The following is a 20,998-nucleotide window of genomic DNA, read 5'->3' as shown; positions in this document are numbered from 1 at the left end:
AATGTCATACTCTTGGCGAGAAAGTGCATCTTTCGTAAATGGTTACATGTTAATCCTCCCTCTGTTAGTTTCTTAAAGCAAACGTTACTGAAATCTTTGATGTATGAACAATGTGACACCTTGTATGATGTTGACAATAGGGTTGCCCGTTTCATTGTAAAATGGAGACTCTTTTTGGAGTCGCTAGATCTCCTCACCCAGAGGCGAGTGCTCTATCCGTTTAAAAATACGATATACATGTTGGAGGCAGCCATAAGGGGAGAGTGGAACATATGGTAGAGGGACCATAAGGGAGGGGTGTTTGAATTGAATTGAGAATGTATGATAACCTGGGATGCAACATGCTTTTCTTTATTATTCTTTCATACTGGACATGTGACCTGACACGATGCATAGCAAAGTTTGTTTTGTTGTTAATGTTTATTCTTGTTTTCTATTTTCAAACTAAAAAGCTCTCCGTCCTAGGACAAATGTTTAGCCTAGGATGTCACGTTTTCTAAAAAGTTAAGTTTTAAAGAAATGTATACATGGATTCACTAGGTACTTATGGAAAATTTATCTTTTTTATCTGATATCTTGGTGTACGACAACTGATCATTTGTGACATGTAACACTGTAATTTGAATGTGATTTTTGTATACCTGCGAATTTCAATAAAAATATACCAAAATGGGCCTAGATCAATACTTGGGGTTGTCTACTACACTACACTAAAGCTAAAATTAACCCTACAAGCTCCCTAATTAACCCCTTCACTCCTGGGCATAAACATGTGTGGTGCGCAGCTGCATTTAGCGGCCTTCTAATTACCAAAAAGCAACCCCAAAGCCATATAAGTCTGCTATTTCTGAAAAAGGGGATCCCAGAGAAGCATTTACAACCATTTGTGCCATAATTGCAGAAGCTGTTTGTAAATAATTTCAGTGGGAAACCTAAAGTTTGTGACAAATTTTGTGAAAAAGTGAACTTTTTTTTTTTTTTATCGCATTTGGCGGTGAAATGGTGGCATGAAATATACCAAAATGGGCCTAGATCAATACTTTGGGTTGTCTTCTAAAAAAATATATACATGTCAAGGGATATTCAGGTATTCCTGACAGATATCAGGGTTCCAATGTAACTAGCGATAATTTTGAAAAAAAGTGGTTTGAAAATAGCGAAGTGCTACTTATATTTATTGCCCCATAAATTGCAAAAAAAGCAAAGAACGTGTAAACATTGGGTATTTCTAAACTCAGGACAAAATTTAGAAACTATTTAGCATGGGTGTTTTTGGTGATTGTAGATGTGTAACATATTTTGGGGGTCAAAGTTAGAAAAAGTGTGTTTTTTTTCCATTTTTTCCTCATACTTTATTATTTTTTTTTAGTAAATTATAAGACATGATGAAAATAATGGTATCTTTAGAAAGTCCATTTAATGGCGAGAAAAACAGTATATAATATGTGTGAGTACAGTAAATGAGTAAGATGAAAATTACAGCTAAACACAAACACTGCAGAAATCTAAAAATAGCCATTGTCATTAAGGGTAAGAAAATTGAAAAATGGTCCGGTCATTAAGGGGTTAAAAGAACAGATTTGTCTGAGAATAACATGTAGATGTATTTTTTAATGTTTCATTAGCTGTTTAAATGTTGACAAAATAAAACAATGGGAGCTGCCATGTTGTAACTTAGGTTACCTTCTCTGCTGTGACGGGACAGTTATAAATAGGTCACTAGAGTGTGCAGCCATTGGCTGTGTGGAATATAACAGTGTTCTGAACTTCCATTTCTAACAGGAACTAAAAAGCTCACAATTTCATAATGACATTGCAGGAAAAGGGGACAAAATAAAAAAAAAAAATATATATAAGAATAAGGGGTTTGCAGTAAGGGACATTCTAGTAAAAATATAAATGCACATAGAAGAATTACATCTATTTATATTTGCAATATAAATGTATTGGCAAAAATGCTTCTAGTAAAAGTTATTACTGTTTTAGTGTTAATATTTTTCTCTGCACATGCATGTGAAACATACCTCAATATTCTTAGTGCATCAGCATTTTAAATACTACAGCTGCTCAGTCAGAGAGCCATTGGGGCATATATCATGTCAGCAATTAACAAATTGAGTCATTGCCATTTGGTACATGCACCTTAGGCTCTCTAAGCAAGTGTTGTGTTTAAAATGCTGGTGCACTGTGCATATCTAAATACACTTTTTAAACAGCTCTAGATTTTATTAAAAGCATTTTTGCTAATACGTGTATATTACAAAATGCTTCTATTCAAAACTGAAATGCATCTACCTGTATGTGGATTCCAATTAATGCTGGAATGTCCCTTTAACTACAGGGTCTCAGAGGTCTCAACTGAGACTGGGTTCAATCCTCTAGAGCAGAGTTCAGAAACCTTGGGCCCCCAGATGTTTTGGAACTACATTTCCCATGATGCTGAGACACTCTTTAGGCTGTCTGAGCTGTCTGAGCATCATGGGAAATGTAGTTCCAAAACATCTGGGGGCCCAAGGTTGCTGACCCCTGCTCTAGAGGGCCCATCTGAGCCCTGCAAACAGTAGTGACATCACGCCACCTGCATCATGTGTGCCCCTCCCCCTCCTAAAAACCAGACTTACAGTTCAAGGAAAATGTATGGATTTGCATTTACAATATGGTGGTTGGGTTTCCAAGATGGTTTCTACAGTGTTGCTATATGGAGAAAACATCCTCCATATTTGTACAGGAGAACAGCGCATCAATTTTGGGACAAATTAACTGAGAAGGGAAGGATGACTCCCGTTTATAGAGAAGCACCTCCTCTTTTTCCTATGGGTTGTCATCTCAGCTTCTGCTGATTGCAAACAGCTAAAATGTATGCTGTTAAAATGCAAAGCTCCACCACATCCTTTGCCCTGGAGACCAGCAAGGTCTAGTTACACACCTGGTCACATCTCTAATTTTGTTTAAAAATAGGTCGGTGATGTATGGTACAAAATATTGTCTAAAACCTAAATATAAAGAATATATTGTAATAATTCTACTCTTAAATAAACCTAAACCAAAAGAAACGTGAACATATACACAATATCTACAAATTATGTTATATTTTGGAAGATGTTTACTTTTTCCTCCCATCCCTTATGCAACACTTTTTCTGAATATCTGTAAGACCCCAGACAATTACTAATATATATCAAGAAATAAATATATATAGATATATAGATAGATATATAGATAGATAGATAGATAGATAGATAGATAGATAGATAGATAGATAGATAGATAGATAGATAGATAAATAGATACTGTAGATAGATAGATAAATAGATACTGTAGATAGATAGATATATAGATAGATAGCTAGATAGATAGATAGATAGATAGATAGATAGATAGACTATTTTATAACTATTTAAATTATTTAAAATACGCATGCCTTACTGCACTAGAAAACTAAGTTTACCTTGAAACATGTCAGATAGGGGTACATTGGGGTAACAAACAGAAATTCCATTTTAATCAAAGAAAGTCATAATTGTACAAAAATATCAGTGTTTTTTTAAAGTGCAATGTGATGATCAGTGATATGGTCAGTGGATACTTGAATTGTCCTGGATTCTTTAAAGCTCACTGGGACTGTAATCTTGTAGCTCACAGACCCCACAAAAGAAGCATCCAGAGGAATAAGAGAAGGGGATGACTATTTTAGACTTACAGCATATTGAAAATTGATGAAAGGTTTAATGTGGCAGCACCCACTGCCATATACTACACTTAACTGTATTTAACTCACTTTCACATTAAAAGGAAAGTCTACTCCCGAATTTGTATTGTTTAAAAAGCTAGATAATCCCTTTATTACCCATTACCCAGTTTTACATAACCAACGTGGATATATTAATATACTTTTAGCATCTGTGATTACCTTGTAGCTAAGCCGCTGCAGACAGCCCCCTTATTTCAGTTCTTTTGACAGACTTGCATTTTAGCCAATCAGTGATGACTCATAGGTAAATCCACAGGAGTGAGCACAATGCTATATATATGGCACACATGAGCTATCTGTGAAAACTCTAAAAATGCTTAAGATAAGAGGCGGCCCCCAAGGGCTTAGAAATTAGCATATTAGTTTACCTAGGTTTAGCTTTCACCAAAGAATACAAAGATAGCAAAACAAATTTGATGATAATAGTAAATTGTAAAGTTCTTTAAAATTGCATGCCCTATCCGAATCATAATTTTTTTTTTTACTAGAATGTCCCTTTAAGTAATGCAAATAATATCCTTAAAGGGACATGAAACCCAGTATGTTTCTTTTGTGATTCAGAAAGAGTATATATATTTATTTTTTTAAAGTTTTCAATGTAATTCTATTATCCAATTCACATCGTTCTCATGGTATTTTTTGTTGAAATAATATCTAGATAGGTAGTGTGCACATTTTTGGAGCAGAACATGGCAGGAAACACTGCTACCACTTACTGTTCATGCAAATGTATAACAAAGTTTTAAAACTGCTGCCACATATTGCTCCAGTCACGTGCATGCTGATACATCTTCCTTCCTGTTTTTCAACAATGAATAGAAACAGAACAAAGTAAATTTGATAACAGAAATAATTGCAATTTTTTAAAAACTATTTTAAACTCTATTTGTATTATGAAAGTTTTCTTAGGGGGTTATGTCTCTTTAAGTGAGATGCAGAGTTTTAATGTAAAATGTAACCTTTGAATTTCTTGAGGGAGCTTGCTAACCTGATGGATATCACAGGTTGCAGCTTACAACCCCAGGAAACCTTAATTCAGACCAGAAAAACTTGGGTATGGTAGAAATGATCAGAGATGATTGATGTTTTCTTGTGTATGTCCTCTTTCTGCAGCTACCACTGCCTGCCTCCAAGCACTGTAGTGTCAGTCACTGCCTGCCTCCAAGCACTGTCAGTCACTGCCTGCCCCCAAGCACTGTCAGTCACTGCCTGCCCCCAATCACTGTCAGTCACCTCCTGCCCCCCAGGCACTGCCAGTTACCTCCTGCCCCCCAGGCACTGCCAGTCACTTCCTGCCCCCCAAGCACTGTCAGTCACCTCCTGCCCCAAGCACTGCCAGTCACTTCCTGCCCCCCAAGCACTGTCAGTCACCTCCTGCTCCAAGCACTGTCAGTCACCTGGCTACTCTCTTTCTCCATCCCTGACTTTCTATGCCATTTCTACATCATTCCTTCTATGCTCCCTTGTAATCTTAGGTCTTTCACTAAACCTCTTTATATTGCTTTCACTCTCTGAACCTTCATCCCTATTTCTGATTGCATCTACCTTCCTCTTTATTGCCTAAGAAATGGGTAAGACAGATAGTGACTCTGTAGAGCTGACCACTCCCAGTGAGGTAAGGCAGGCAGTGCCTATGGAAGCCCTATGTTCACCCTCCAAAGAGATGAAGAAGGCTGATGACCGAGGCGCATGGAAGGGGAGATTTGACTTCCTGCTCTCCTGTGTTGGCTATGCTATTGGATTGGGCAATGTTTGGCGCTTCCCTTACTTGTGCGGGAAAAATGGAGGAGGTGAGATTTGATGGCACAATGTAAATCAAATATAAATGGTCATCAATTACAGTAACTGAATTGTATTTTTCTCTTGTAAGGTGTATCCAGTCCACGGATCATCCATTACTTGTGGGATATTCTCATTCCCAACAGGAAGTTGCAAGAGGACACCCACAGCAGAGCTGTAATATAGCTCCTCCCCTAACTGTCATAGCCAGTCATTCTCTTGCAACTCTCAACAAGCTAGGATGTTGTAGGAGAGAGTGGTTAAATATAGTTAGTTTATTTTCTTCAATCAAAAGTTTGTTATTTTTAAATAGTACCGGAGTTGTGCTATTTTATCTCAGGCAGTAAATAGAAGAAGAATCTGCCTGAGGTTTCTATGATCTTAGCAGGTTGTAACTAAGATCCATTGCTATTCTCACATATGTCTGAGGGGATTACACAGATGAGGTAACTTCAGCGAGAGAATGGCGTGCAGTTTATTCTGCTATCAGGTATGTGCAGTTATAATTTTTTCTAGAGATGGAAAACACTAGAAAATGCTGCTGATACCGGATTAATGTAAGTTAAGCCTGAATACAGTGATTTAATAACAACTGGTATCATGCTTACTCCCAGGGGTAATACCCTTATGATATTGCAATATAAACGTTTGCTGGCATGTTTAATCGTTTTTATATATGCATTGGTGATAAAACTTTATTGGGGCCTAGTTTTTTCCACATGGCTGGCTTAAATTTTGACTAGAAACAGTTTTACTGAGGCTTTCCACTGTTATAGTATAAAAGTTACAGTTGGTGCAGTTAAAATTACAAACTGTGACATCCAGCTTCCCTCAGGAGTCCCCTGTATGCTATAGGACATCTCTAAAGGGCTCAAAGGCTTTCCAAAGTCGTTTATTGGGGAAGGTAGGACCACAGCTTGCTGTGGCAGTTGGTTGTGACTGTTAAAAACAAACAAAAAAAAAACGTCTATTTCGTTTTTTTGATCCGTTTTTTGAACTAAGGGGTTAATCATCCATTTGCAAGTGGATGCAATGCTCTGCTAGCCTATTACATACACTGTAAAAATTTCGTTTGATTTACTGCATTTTTTCACTGTTTTTCAAGTTCTGACAAAATTTGTTTCTCTTAAAGGCACAGTACCGTTTTTTATATTTGCTTGTTAACTTGATTTAAAGTGTTTTCCAAGCTTGCTAGTCTCATTGCTAATCTGTATAAACATGTCTGACATAGAAGAAACTCCTTGTTCATTATGTTTAAAAGCCATGGTGGAACCCCCTCTTAGAATGTGTACCAAATGTACTGATTTCATTTTATGCAATAAAGATCATATTCTGTTTTTAAAAAAATTATCACCAGAGGAATCTGACGAGGGGAAAGTTATGCCGACTAACTCTCCCCACGTGTCAGACCCTTTGACTCCCGCCCAAGGGACTCACGCTCAAATGGCGCCAAGTACATCTTGGGCGCCCATAGCGTTTACTTTACAAGACATGGCGGCAGTCATGGATAATACACTGTCAGCGGTATTAGCCAGACTACCTGAACTTAGAGGTTAGCAAGATAGCTCTGGGGTGAGACAAAATGCAGTGCATACTGACGCTTTAAGAACCATGTCTGATACTGCCTCACAATATGCAGAAGCTGAGGAAGGAGAGCTTCAGTCAGTGGGTGATGTTAATGACTCAGGAAAGATACCTGATTCTAATATTTCTACATTTAAATTTAAGCTTGATCACCTCCGCGTGTTACTTAGGGAGGTTTTAGCTGCTCTGAATGACTGTGATACCATTGCAGTGCCAGAGAAATTTTGTAGACTGGATAAATTCCTTGCAGTGCCGGTGTGTACTGATGTTTTTCCAATACCTAAAAGGTTTACAGAAATTATTAATAAGGAATGGGATAGACCAGGTGTGCCGTTCTCTTCCCCTCCTATTTTTAGAAAAATGTTTTCCAATAGACGCCACCACACGGGTCTTATGGCAGACAGTCCCTAAGGTGGAGGGAGCAGTTTCTACTCTAGCAAAGCGTACTACTATCCCTGTCGAGGACAGTTGTGCTTTTTTAGAGCCAATGGATAAAAAATTAGAAGGTTACCTTAAGAAAATATTTATTCAACAAGGTTTTATCCTACAGCCCATTGCATGCATTGCCCCTGTCACTGCTGCTGCGGCGTACTGGTTTGAGTCTCTGGAAGAGGCTTTACAGGTAGAGACTCTATTGGATGACATACTTGGCAAACTTAGAGCACTTAAGCTAGCCAATTATTTTATTTCTGATGCCATTGTTCATTTGAATAAACTAACGGCTAAGAATTCTGGTTTTGCTATACAGGCGCGCAGAGCGCTATGGCTTAAATCATGGTCAGCTGACGTGACTTTAAAATCTAAGCTACTTAACATTCCCTTCAAGGGGCAGACCCTATTCGGGCCTGGTTTGAAGGAGATTATTGCTGATATCATGGGAGTAAAAGGTTGTGCCCTTCCTCAGCACAGGTCCAAATCTAGGGCCAAACAGTCTAATTTTCGTGCCTTTCGAAACTTCAAGGCAGGTGCGGCATCAACTTCCTCTAATAATAAACAAGAGGGAACTTTTGCTCAATCCAAGACGGTCTGGAGACCAAACCAGACCTGGAAAAAAGGTAAGCAGGTCAAAAAGCCTGCTGCTGCCTCTAAGACAGCATGAAGGAACGACCCCCTATCCGGTAACGGATCTAGTAGGGGGCAGACTTTCACTCTTCGCCCAGGCGTGGGCAAGAGATGTTCAGGATCCCTGGGCGTTGGAAATTATATCCCAGGGATATCTTCTGGACTTCAAAGCTTCCCCCCCAAAAGGGAGATTTCACCTTTCACAATTATCTGCAAACCAGATAAAGAGTGAGGCATTCTTACACTGTGTACGAGACCTCCTAGTTATGGGAGTGATCCATCCAGTTCCAAAGGAGGAACAGGAACAGGGTTTTTACTCAAATCTGTTTGTGGTTCCCAAAAAAGAGGGAACCTTCAGACCGATTTTGGATCTAAAGATCTTAAACAAATTCCTCAAAGTTCCGTCGTTCAAGATGGAAACTATTCGTACCATCCTACCACTGATCCAGGAGGGTCAATATATGACTACAGTGGATCTAAAGGATGCTTATCTTCACATTCCGATACACAAAAATCATCATCGGTTTCTCAGGTTTGCCTTTCAAGACAGGCATTACCAGTTGTAGCTCTTCCCTTTGGATTAGCTACAGCCCCAAGAATCTTTACAAAGGTTCTAGGGTCGCTTTTGGCGGTCCTAAGGCCGCAGGGCATAGCAGTAGCCCCTTATTTAGATGACATCCTGATACAGGCGTCAAACTTCCAAATTGCCAAGTCTCATACGGACGTAGTACTGGCATTTCTGAGGTCGCATGGGTGGAAAGTGAACGAGGAAAAGTGTTCTCTATACCCACTCACAAGAGTTTCCTTTCTAGGGACTCTGATAGATTCTGTAGAAATGAAAATTTACCTTGACGGAGTCCAGGTTATCAAAGCTTCTAAATTCCTGTCGGGTTCTTCATTCCATTCCGCGCCCTTTGGTGGCTCAGTGTATGGAAGTAATCGGCTTAATGGTAGTGGCAATGGACATAGTGCCGTTTGCACGCTTACATCTCAGACCGCTGCAACTATGCAGGCTCAGTCAGTGGAGCGGTGATTACACAGATTTGGCCCCTCAACTGAATCTGGACCAAGAGACCAGGGATCCTCTTCCCTGGTGGCTATCTCAGGTCCATCTGTCCAAAGGTATGACCTTCGCAGGCCAAATTGGACTATTGTAACAACAAATGCCAGCCTTCTATGTTGGGGTGCAGTCTGGAACTCCCTGAAGGCTCAGGGATCGTGGACTCAGGAGGAGTCTCTCCTTCCAATAAATATTCTGGAACTAAGAGCGATATTCAAGGCTCTTCAGGTTTGGCCTCAGTTAGCAACTCTGAGGTACATCAGATTTCAGTCGGTCAACATCACGACTGTAGCTTACATCAACCATCGAGGGGGAACAAGAAGTTCCATAGAGATGTTAGAAGTTTCAAAAATAATTCACTGGGCAGAGATTCACTCTTGCCACCTATCAGCTATCCATATCCCAGGTGTAGAGCACTGGGAGGCGGATTTTCTAAGTCGTCAGACTTTTCATCCGGGAGAGTGGGAACTCCATCCAGGAGGTATTTGCACAACTGATTCTCCGTTGGGGCAAACCAGAACTGGATCTCATGGCGTCTCGCCAGAACGCCAAGCTTCCGTGTTACGGATCCAGGTCCAGGGATCCCAAGGCGACACTGATAGATACTCTAGCAGCGCCCTGGTCTTTCAACCTGGCTTATGTGTTTCCACCGTTTCCTCTGCTCCCTCGACTGATTGCCAAGATCAAGCAGGAGAGAGCATCAGTGATTCTGATAGCACCTGCGTGGCCACGCAGGACCTGGTATGTAGATCTAGTGGACATGTCATCCTTTCCACCATGGTCTCTGCCTCTGAGACAGGACCTTCTACTTCAGGGTCCTTTCAACCATCCAAATCTAATTTCTCTGAGGCTGACTGCCTGGAGATTGAATGCTTGATTTTATCAAAGCGTGGCTTCTCCGAGTCAGTTATTGATACCTTAATACAGGCACGAAAGCCTGTCACCAGGAAAATTTACCATAAGGTATGGCGTAGATATCTTTATTGGTGTGAATCCAAGGGTTACTCATGGAGTAAGGTCAGGATTCCTAGGATTTTATCTTTTCTCCAAGAAGGTTTGGAAAAAGGATTGTCAGCTAGTTTCTTAAAGGGACAGATTTTTGCTCTGTCTATTCTTTTGCACTAGCGTCTGGCAGATGTTCCAGACGTTCAGGCATTTTGTCAGGCTTTAGTTTGAATCAAGCCTGTGTTTAAACCTGTTGCTCCATCATGGAGCTTAAACTTGGTTCTTAAGGTTCTTCAAGGAGTTCCGTTTGAACCTCTTCATTCCATAGATATCAAACTTTTATCTTGGAAAGTTCTTTTTTTTTTTTTTTTGGTAGCTATTTCCTCGGCTCGTAGAGTCTCTGAGCTATCTGCCTTACAATGTGATTCTCCTTATCTGATTTTTCATACGGATAAGGTAGTCCTGCGTACCAAACCTGGGTTCTTACCTAAGGTGGTATCTAACAAGAATATCAATCAAGAGATTGTGGTACCATCCTTGTGTTACACAATCTGGACGTGGTCTGTGCTTTAATGTTTTACTTACAAGCTACTAAAGATTTTCGTCAAACATCTGCTTTGTTTGTTGTCTACTCTGGACAGAGGAGAGGTCAAAAGGCTTTGGCAACCTCTTTTTCTTTTTGGCTAAGAAGCTTAATCCGCTTAGCCTATGAGACTGCTGGACAGCAGCCTCCTGAAAGGATTACAGCTCATTCCACTAGAGCTGTGGCTTCCACTTGGGCCTTTAAAAATGAGGCTTCTGTTGAACAGATTTGCAAGGCGGCGACTTGGTCTTCGCTTCATACTTTTTCAAAATTTTACAAATTTTATACTTTTGCTTCTTCGGAGGCTATATTTGGGAGAAAGGTTTTACAGGCAGTGGTTCCTTCCATTTAAGTTCCTGCCTTGTCCCTCCCTTCATCCGTGTACTTTAGCTTTGGTATTGGTATCCCACAAGTAATGGATGATCCGTGGACTGGATACACCTTACAAGAGAAAACACAATTTATGCTTACCTGATAAATTTATTTCTCTTGTGGTGTATCCAGTCCACGGCCCGCCCTGTCATTTTAAGGCAGGTAATTTTTAAATTTAAACTACAGTAACCACTACACCCTATGGTTCCTCCTTTCTCGGCTTGTTTTCGGTCGAATGACTGGCTATGACAGTTAGGGGAGGAGCTATATTACAGCTCTGCTGTGGGTGTCCTCTTGCAACTTCCTGTTGGGAATGAGAATATCCCACAAGTAATGGATGATCCGTGGACTGGATACACCACAAGAGAAATAAATTTATCAGGTAAGCATAAATTGTGTTGTTTTTTTTTAAAACTCTGGGTCATCTCAGTGTCTGAATTATCTAAACCATTTGTTTTCCTATGGAACTAATTACTAACTACTCACAAGGACGTTAAGATGCCTTCTTCAGCATCACATAATCCCCCAACACATTAAAACTGTTACCAAGATATTACAAAACTGCAGCTAATCTCCCATTACATCACTTTCCACAGAGAGAAAAATACTGCTATGGAACATTTAATCGCACACAATTGAACACAATGGTTCCACAGAATACAGTTTTGGAAACACTGATCTAGAAGAGATAACATGCAGCAGAGACCATTAATAACATACATTTAAAGGGACACTGAACCCAAATTTTTTCTTTTGTAATTCAGAAAGAGCATGCAATTTTAAGCAACTTTCTAATTTACTCCTATTATCAATTTTTCTTCGTTCTCTTGCTATTATTATTTAATAAAAGAAGGCATCTAAGCTTTTTTTTGTTTCAGTACTCTGGACAGCACTTTTTTATTGGTGGGTGAATTTATCCACCAATCAGCAAGGACAACCCAGGTTGTTCACCAAAAATGGGCCGGCATCTAAACTTACATTCTTGCATTTCAAATAAAGATACCAAGAGAATGAAGAAAATTTTATAATAGGAGTAAATTTGAAATTTGCTTAAAATTTCATGCTCAATCTGAATCACGAAATAACATTTTTGGGTACAGTGTCCCTTTAAGTCATAACATAAGACCAGCCCCAGTGATTTGGTTCCATTGCATTTTCAGGAAACAAACCTTTCTATTCCAGCCAACATTGGAATCCACATGGATACATTTCAGATTTGAATAAAAGCATTTTTGTAATATACACGTATTATCAAAAATGCTTCCAATAAAAGTTATAGCTGTTTCAAAAGTGTATTTAAGTATGCACCGTGCACCAGCATTTTAAACACATCACTTGTTCAGAGAGCCTAAGGTGCTTGTACCATCTGGTAATGGCTCAATCTGTTAATTGCTGACATGATACAAGCCCCACTAGCACTCTGGGCAGCTGCAGTATTTAAAATACTGGTGCACTGAGAATATCTAGCTATGCATCACATGCACGTGCAGAGAAAAATGTTAACACTAAAACAGTGATAACTTTTATTAGAAGCATTTTTGCCAATACATGTATATTGTAAATATGTTTCTATTAAAAGATGTAATCCATCTATGTGCATTTATATTTTGACCGGAATGTCCCTTTAAGTAATATTAATACAAACAACGCAACCTGGTGATGAGTACTGAGAATTGTAAAGCTTAAAAGAACATTAAAGGGGCATAATACTTATATGCTAAATCACTTGAAACTGATGCAGTATAACTGTAAAAAGCTGACCTGAGCATCTCTATGTAAAAAAGGAAGATATTTTACCTCACAATCTCCTCAGCTCAGCAGAGTAAGTTCTGTGTAAAATGTTATACTTCACCTGCTCCCAGCTGCAGGTAAAAATAAAAAAAAAATGAAGAATTGAACAGCAGCCAATCAGCATCAGCAGTGCTGAGGTCATGAACTCTTACTGTGATCTCATGAGATTTGACTTAACTCTCATGAGATTTCATAGTAAGCTTCCTTTACCTGATTGGTGAAATAATATGAGAGTTCACGAGGCTCATCCTTTCAGCTGTCCCAGGACAGACACACTAAAATGCTGCTTAGAAATCCTTTACAATGGGAGGTGGCTACTGAGGAACTTTTGAGGTAAAATATCTTTCTTTTTTACATAGAGATGTTCAGTTGATATTTTCTAGTAAGCTTTTTACAGCTATACTGCATCACTTTCAAGTGTTTAAACATTTGGGTATTATGGCCCTTTAAACCCCTCTTGCTTTCATGTAAGAATTGCCTCAACAAGCTCTTGATTTGCAGTATTTTTGAGATTACCCAAGCTAAAGAATTTATATTTTGTTTCTCTAGGGAGTATGGGACAAGCATCATTTTTATACAAAGTAATAGGTATAATATTTCTTTAATTTTAGATAATGAGTACAAACATACTCAGGCTAAAGCAAATAGATAGGATAGAAATAATGAAAATAAAGAACACAACTAAAAAAAAGAATTTGCACCAAGAATATTACTTTATAAATGTGGAGTTATTGATTATAAAGCACCAACATAATACATATCCCCCTTAATGCTATTAAATTTACAATAAATACTTCAATCATGAGATTTAATCAAACATAAATGAGCATGCCGATATGGATATAGGCAGTGTTCCTTGGGATCTTACAATATGAAGATGAAAAAAAGTGGTTAGGGAATTGATTTGGCTGATTGTAGTGTCAGTATTGGAAACAGATAATCATATGTGCGGTGCTTATTGTTTTAAGAGAATGAGTCATGCGCATGTCTGAATATGAGATAGTTCAGGAGGAATTTAAAGCTGTGACGTTTATGGGAGAGATTGACAGAGCAAGGAAGGGATTTCCAAGGAAAAGGGACAGTACAGGAAACAGTTTATAGATGACCATTAAAGGGACTTTTGAAACCCTCCATTTTCATGATTCAGAAAGAACTTGTCATTTTAAACAACTTTCTAATTTACTTCTATTATCTAATTTGCTTAGTTCTCTTGCTATCCTTTGTTGAAGGGCAGCAATGCTCTATGGGAGCTAGCAGAGCACATCAGATGAGCCAATCACAAGAGGCATATATGTGCAGCCACTAATCAGCAGCTAGTTCCCAGTAGTGCACTGCTGTTCCTGAGCCCACCTATATATACTTTTCAACAAACAATACTAAGAGAACAAACGACATTAAAAAATATGTCAGATTAAAATTTGTTTAAATTTGTGAATCATAAAAGAAAAAAAATGGGTTTTGTGTACCTTTAAATTAATTTAATGCTACAGAGTAAAAAAGAATGTCATGAGCACAGAGAGTAGATAAGTCGGAATAAGGACCTTAAAGGAATAGTCTATTCAAAATTAAACGTTCATGATTCAGATAGAGCATGCAATTTTAAGCAACTTTCTATTCCACTCCTATTATCAAATTTTCTTCATTCTCTTGCTATCTTTATTTGAAAAATCAGGACTGTAAGCATAGGAGCTGGTCCATTTTTGTTTCAGCGCCTGAATAGCGCTTTTTGATTGGTGTCTAAATCAGCCAGCGCTACCCAGGTACTGAACCAAAAATGGATTGGCTCCTAAGCTTACATTCAAATAAAGATACCAAGAGAACGAAGAAAAATTCATAATAGGAGTAAATTAGAAAGTTGCTTAAAATTGCATGCTCTATCTGAATCATGAACGTTTAATGTTGACTAGACTATTCCTTTAAGAGATTTGCAGCAATATACACATCTATATACTGTATCTATCACACAAAAGACAGCACATTACTCACAGACCCACATGCACTGTTTATCTGGCTTGTTCTCAAATCTGATTTCTGATAAACACAGATAGTACATCAGTTTTTAATGAATAAAGTATTGAGCAAGTTACATACATTATTTGTAGTCAATAAAAATAATAGCAGTTATTAAATGTGCTATACTTTTTACAGTACTTTATTTCTATTTTTATCTGAATTTCATTTCCAACACTCTCTGACAGGAGCCTTCCTCATTCCTTATTTCCTAACACTGGTGTTTGCTGGGATCCCCCTCTTCTTTCTTGAGACAGCTCTTGGGCAGTTCACATCCATTGGGGGACTTGGAGTATGGAAACTTGCGCCCATGTTTAAAGGTAAATTGGTTTCTTTTGTACAAATGCCGTCATAGGAGTATCAGGTTATGGAAGCGGAGATTTTATATGAGCACTTTGGGTGTCTTGTAACATTAAAGGGACATTAATTAAAGCCTTTTTTTTCTTTGCTGCATCTAAAATATATTATAAAACAGATTGTAGTTTAAAATGTTTTTTTTTATTATTGTGGTGAAAGTCACTGTCCACTAATTTTGTTGCTGGAGTTGTCCTTATTAGTCATTTAGCAGTTGAATCAGTTGTGCACAAATATGTAATTCCTGTTAATTTTGAAAGCTGTAACTTTTTAAAAATATATTTTAACATCTATAAACACTGTTCTTTCATATTCATGATAAAAAGTTTATGATTTTAATAGACTTTTATCCAGGTTACGTCATCTTTTCTTGTATCTGTTGTTTTATATTTGACTAATAACCTGTGTTAAGCATAATAAAGATATACATGCACTTTATTATCCAATTGCAGACAGACAAGTTTCTAAGCCAGGTAACTTGTCCACTCACAGGGCCGTGTTTCTGGCGAGTCTTCAGACTCGCCAGAAACACAAGTTATGCTCCATAAGACCGCTGCTCTGAGCAGGCGGACAGACATCGCCGGAAATCAACCCGATCGAGTATGATCGGGTTGATTGACACCCCCCTGCTGGCGGCCCATTGGCCGCGAGTCTGCAGTGGGCGGCGTTGCACCAGCAGCTCTTGTGAGCTGCTGGTGCAATGTTGAATACGGCGAGCGTATTGCTCGCCGTATTCAGCGAGGTCTGTCGGACCTGACTCACACTGTTGGATCAGGTCCGCCAGACCTTTATAAATATGCCCCATAGTATCCACTGCCCACATTTAATAATGCACAAGCAATTACTTGTGCAGTCCAGTTCCTCATGCCACCAATTGCACGAGAGCAGGGCTTGTTAATCATCCACATTTTTTTCTCCATTGCCTTAGATGGGAAAGAGGTTATTTTTTGCGGGACATTGAAACGAATTTTAGCACATTTGCACAACATTCTAACATTCGTCTTATGTAATAGTATTACTAATGCTTTCTTTAAATGCAATATTCTTTTAGAATTTTTCTAATAATTCGATTTGAATTATGCAATATTCGAATTCGAAAATTCAAATCTATATATTTGTAATAATGTTTCTAATGCTCTCTTTAAATGTAATATTTGAATTATGCAATATTCGAATTTGAAACATTCTAATTGATATATTTGTATCTATTATGTATCAATTTACTAAATTCCCTACCACAGGAAATATTGAACTTCTGAATAGTATTCGTTAAATCGAAATGTTACTTTCGAATGTGGCTGTTTGATTTCATTATAAACATTTGAAAATGAAAGAAAAATTAGATTACAGAATTTTAATGGATTTTCATTCTTATCAACATTCGATTGTCCAAAACGAATGTCCACAGGACTATTTGTTCTACCAAACGAATTACAGTTTCAGCACATTCAGCACAAGTAACCTGTTTGTGCACGTCGGGTTAGCGCAAACGCGATAACTTTTTACGTTCAACTCATAATACCAGCGCAACCCGACACGAGCAAAAAGATTACTTCTAGCACAATTAATGCTCTAGCACAAGCGGTAAATACAGATTCAATTGTAATCTAGCCCAAAATATTGTTTTCCCTAAAGAAAAACTGATTAAATAACAAATTATGAACTTTCATGTTGATCCATACAAAGCCTGAAGCTTTGTTAAAGTATTCACACAAATATCCCGTACAAGATATACATGGTTTTCACTTGCAGCACCAAGTTTTTTTTCCATTAAAGTACAACAAATGTACATATATATATGAATTACAGATTGCATTTCGTTTTGAATTTGTTTGACAACAATACGTTATGCTTATTCAAAAAGAACATCTTGTAATGGAAAGACATTCTGTTGTGTTACTAAAGAATATCTTATCAGCTAAGTATAAACATTTTTAAAACAAATTAACATCTTGTTTGGTTCAATTATGTTTTTGTAGCCAAACTCCACCCACAATTTGTCTTATATGGAGGAGCTAATCTGGGCTTTAGAACGTCCCATGCCGTCCTAACTGCGCTAAAGTTAGGACGGCATGGAATGTTCTAAAGGTGGGAAGGGGCTAATACTAGTATAAAATGCATTGTTTTGGAGCTTCCGGTGGGTGGATCTAGAAGATGGCAGCAAACTTCTGTTGCTCTGAAGAAATCCTCTTCTAATCTTTACAAGATCGCCATCATACTAAGCCATCTGTATCTCCCTTGACACTTAAGTTGTCCGGGAACATTAAACAGATAGAAGAATACCATTCCCTTCTACCCCGGAAGGCATTTAACTAAAATAGAACCCACGAGGGACTTTGTAAATATTCATCTTCAAACTATGGAATCAGAGGGTATCACTGCTGCACAGATACTTGCAGTTTTTATGCCTGCAATTGACCGCTTATCACACAGCTTTGAGAGACTGCATAAAGTGGTTTGTGCCGCTGGAAGGTCCTACCCCATCAAAACAACGGCAAACCTGCAAATTGGCTCCTCAGCACGAAACCTGGGAAACCCCCTACCCACTTACTTGCAAAGACTCGTTGTGACTGATAACCCAGGTACTATCTACTTCAGCCCGACCGCAACACCTCTATCACACTACGGAATGGAGGGTTTGTCTCCCCTGAACTCACCCACGGTGCAGCTACCCTTAGCACCAATGATGAACCCCACCTTGGAGGTCAGGAGCCTAAACAAGGTTGATGAGTCTGTGAGCTGTATGGAAGTGCCGACTGCGACCAACCCCTCCTGCGGAGCAGCTTCCGACGTTATCTGCATGTCAAACATTAATAAGCGAAGGAGCGGTCCTGACTCACTGCTGGTCTGTCTCGCTGTTCCGCAGCAGGATCATTGCCTGATACAACAGCACAATCTGCCACTCTCACTACTCCTGCCTGTACACATACCAGGGGAGAATACCTCTAAATACCCCCCTCAACGCTCACAGCCTTTTCTGTCAGGGGAGCTGCCCTTTCCGCGCCGCCTCATATTTCAGCCTTGTTGGTTGTCAGACCGGTGTGTTCGATTCTTGGCCCGAGGCAAAGCAGGTGTCGGCTAGAGAGAAGGGACTTGACTCTCATGTGTTTGGACTGATGGGCTACCCGGCTGCATCACACCGGACAATAAACAGTATCAGGTTGTGCTAGACGCCGATCCTTAAGTGAATCAATTTTTCTTTGCAATTAGGTTAGACAGTTTTACTGTCCTTTTTCTCCTTGGTTGTTATTATTTTCTCTATTTATGTATTCTTAATTGTTATGGGGTCTTTTATCAAATTCAAAGATGCTATATGTTTGATATGCTGAGATATTTAAGGTATGCTGTGTATAATGTATGTTTGTTTTGCTTGCTGCTTGTTTTTTACAATTATGAAAATCCGTTAGCAGATATGGTTCTAGTGTAGTGAAGCCACTTTGTTTACTGAATGCATTGCGCCTGCCTCCTTAGGGATTCAACTAAGCTTACTACATTTATGCTTCCAATAAATATCCTTATACAGGCCCAGCCTCCTACTCAAAATCATACAGATCAACTGTTTACACCGCAATTTAGCTCAGTTTATTGGTTCAGAACCAATTCTGCACATCCCTATACTTATCGTGCTTTGTTTCTATATCCTGATTTCCTTGTGGGGTAAACCTCTAACTAATTTATTCTAGCAGATAACATTTTGGTCATTGTGCTTTTTTTTTTTTTTTGGGGAAATATCTCATAAATTACATCTCCTAACGCTTAGAAAGCCTCTGCAAATGGTTGTCTTAATACTTATTCATATATGTCTCATCACTTTGCATGGTCTGTGCACCCACGTATACCATTCACACTTCCCGGAAATGACTAGGTTACTACATATATTTTCCTATCAGGGTACTTAGGCTTGAAGTATTGAGCAATAAAACTTAACAGTTACTGAGGTGTCCTCCCCTCTTTATGCGGCCTTATTAGATTAGTTGGACCTTAACAGATCGTGCAGGGCGGCCTGTTCTAGGCGTGAGACTACTTAGATTATTTTTATTTCATTTTTAATGCAGCACGCTTCCGACAACGTATAGAGACCAACCTCATATTTGTTTAGTTAGATTATAACAGAATTTATGCTTACCTGATAAATTACTTTCTCCAACGGTGTGTCCGGTCCACGGCGTCATCCTTACTTGTGGGATATTCTCTTCCCCAACAGGAAATGGCAAAGAGTCCCAGCAAAGCTGGTCACATGATCCCTCCTAGGCTCCGCCCACCCCAGTCATTCGACCGACGGACAGGAGGAAATATATATAGGAGAAACCATATGATACCGTGGTGACTGTAGTTAGAGAAAATAATTCATCAGACCTGATTAAAAAACCAGGGCGGGCCGTGGACCGGACACACCGTTGGAGAAAGTAATTTATCAGGTAAGCATAAATTCTGTTTTCTCCAACATTGGTGTGTCCGGTCCACGGCGTCATCCTTACTTGTGGGAACCAATACCAAAGCTTTAGGACACGGATGAAGGGAGGGAGCAAATCAGGTCACCTAAATGGAAGGCACCACGGCTTGCAAAACCTTTCTCCCAAAAATAGCCTCCGAAGAAGCAAAAGTATCAAATTTGTAAAATTTGGCAAAAGTGTGCAGTGAAGACCAAGTCGCTGCCTTACATATCTGGTCAACAGAAGCCTCGTTCTTGAAGGCCCATGTGGAAGCCACAGCCCTAGTGGAGTGAGCTGTGATTCTTTCAGGAGGCTGCCGTCCGGCAGTCTCATAAGCCAATCGGATAATGCTTTTAAGCCAAAAGGAAAGAGAGGTAGAAGTCGCTTTTTGACCTCTCCTTTTACCTGAATAAACAACAAACAAGGAAGATGTTTGTCTGAAATCTTTAGTAGCCTCTAAATAGAATTTTAGAGCACGGACTACGTCCAAATTGTGTAACAAACGTTCCTTCTTTGAAACTGGATTCGGACACAAAGAAGGTACAACTATCTCCTGGTTAATATTTTTGTTGGAAACAACTTTCGGAAGAAAACCAGGCTTAGTACGCAAAACCACCTTATCTGCATGGAACACCAGATAGGGCGGAGAACACTGCAGAGCAGATAACTCTGAAACTCTTCTAGCAGAAGAAATTGCAACCAAAAACAAAACTTTCCAAGATAATAACTTAATATATACGGAATGTAAGGGTTCAAACGGAACCCCTTGAAGAACTGAAAGAACTAGATTTAGACTCCAGGGAGGAGTCAAAGGTATGTAAACAGGCTTGATCCTAACCAGAGCCTGAACAAATGCTTGAACATCTGGCACAGCTGCCAGTCTTTTGTGAAGTAAAACAGATAAAGCAGAGATCTGTCCCTTCAGAGAACTTGCAGATAATCCTTTCTCCAAACCTTCTTGTAGAAAGGATAGAATCTTAGGAATTTTTATCTTGTTCCATGGGAATCCTTTAGATTCACACCAACAGATATATTTTTTCCATATTTTATGGTAAATTTTTCTAGTTACAGGCTTTCTAGCCTGAATCAGAGTATCTATTACAGAATCTGAAAACCCACGCTTTGATAAAATCAAGCGTTCAATCTCCAAGCCGTCAGTTGGAGGGAAACCAGATTCGGATGTTTGAATGGACCCTGAACAAGAAGGTCCTGTCTCAAAGGTAGCTTCCATGGTGGAGCCGATGACATATTCACCAGGTCTGCATACCAAGTCC

At 39.0% G+C, this 20,998-nt stretch overlaps 1 protein-coding gene across 1 annotated transcript in view; it reads left to right on the top strand.

The window, feature by feature from the left end:
* The first annotated feature begins 5,318 nt into the window (after positions 1–5,318).
* LOC128664878 (sodium- and chloride-dependent GABA transporter 1-like) overlaps positions 5,319–20,998 on the top strand; it is a 111,481-nt gene continuing 95,801 nt past the window's right edge. Inside the window, exons 1-2 of the mRNA XM_053719674.1 lie at positions 5,319–5,541; positions 15,126–15,257. Coding sequence (XP_053575649.1) covers positions 5,319–5,541; positions 15,126–15,257 — 355 coding nt within the window. The remainder of the gene's footprint in view (positions 5,542–15,125; positions 15,258–20,998) is intronic.

The sequence above is a fragment of the Bombina bombina genome, chromosome 6, assembly GCF_027579735.1.
Source record: "Bombina bombina isolate aBomBom1 chromosome 6, aBomBom1.pri, whole genome shotgun sequence".
NCBI lineage: Eukaryota > Metazoa > Chordata > Amphibia > Anura > Bombinatoridae > Bombina > Bombina bombina.
The sequence above is the reverse complement of the archived record's forward strand: the minus strand, read 5'-3'. Positions and strand labels throughout refer to the sequence as shown.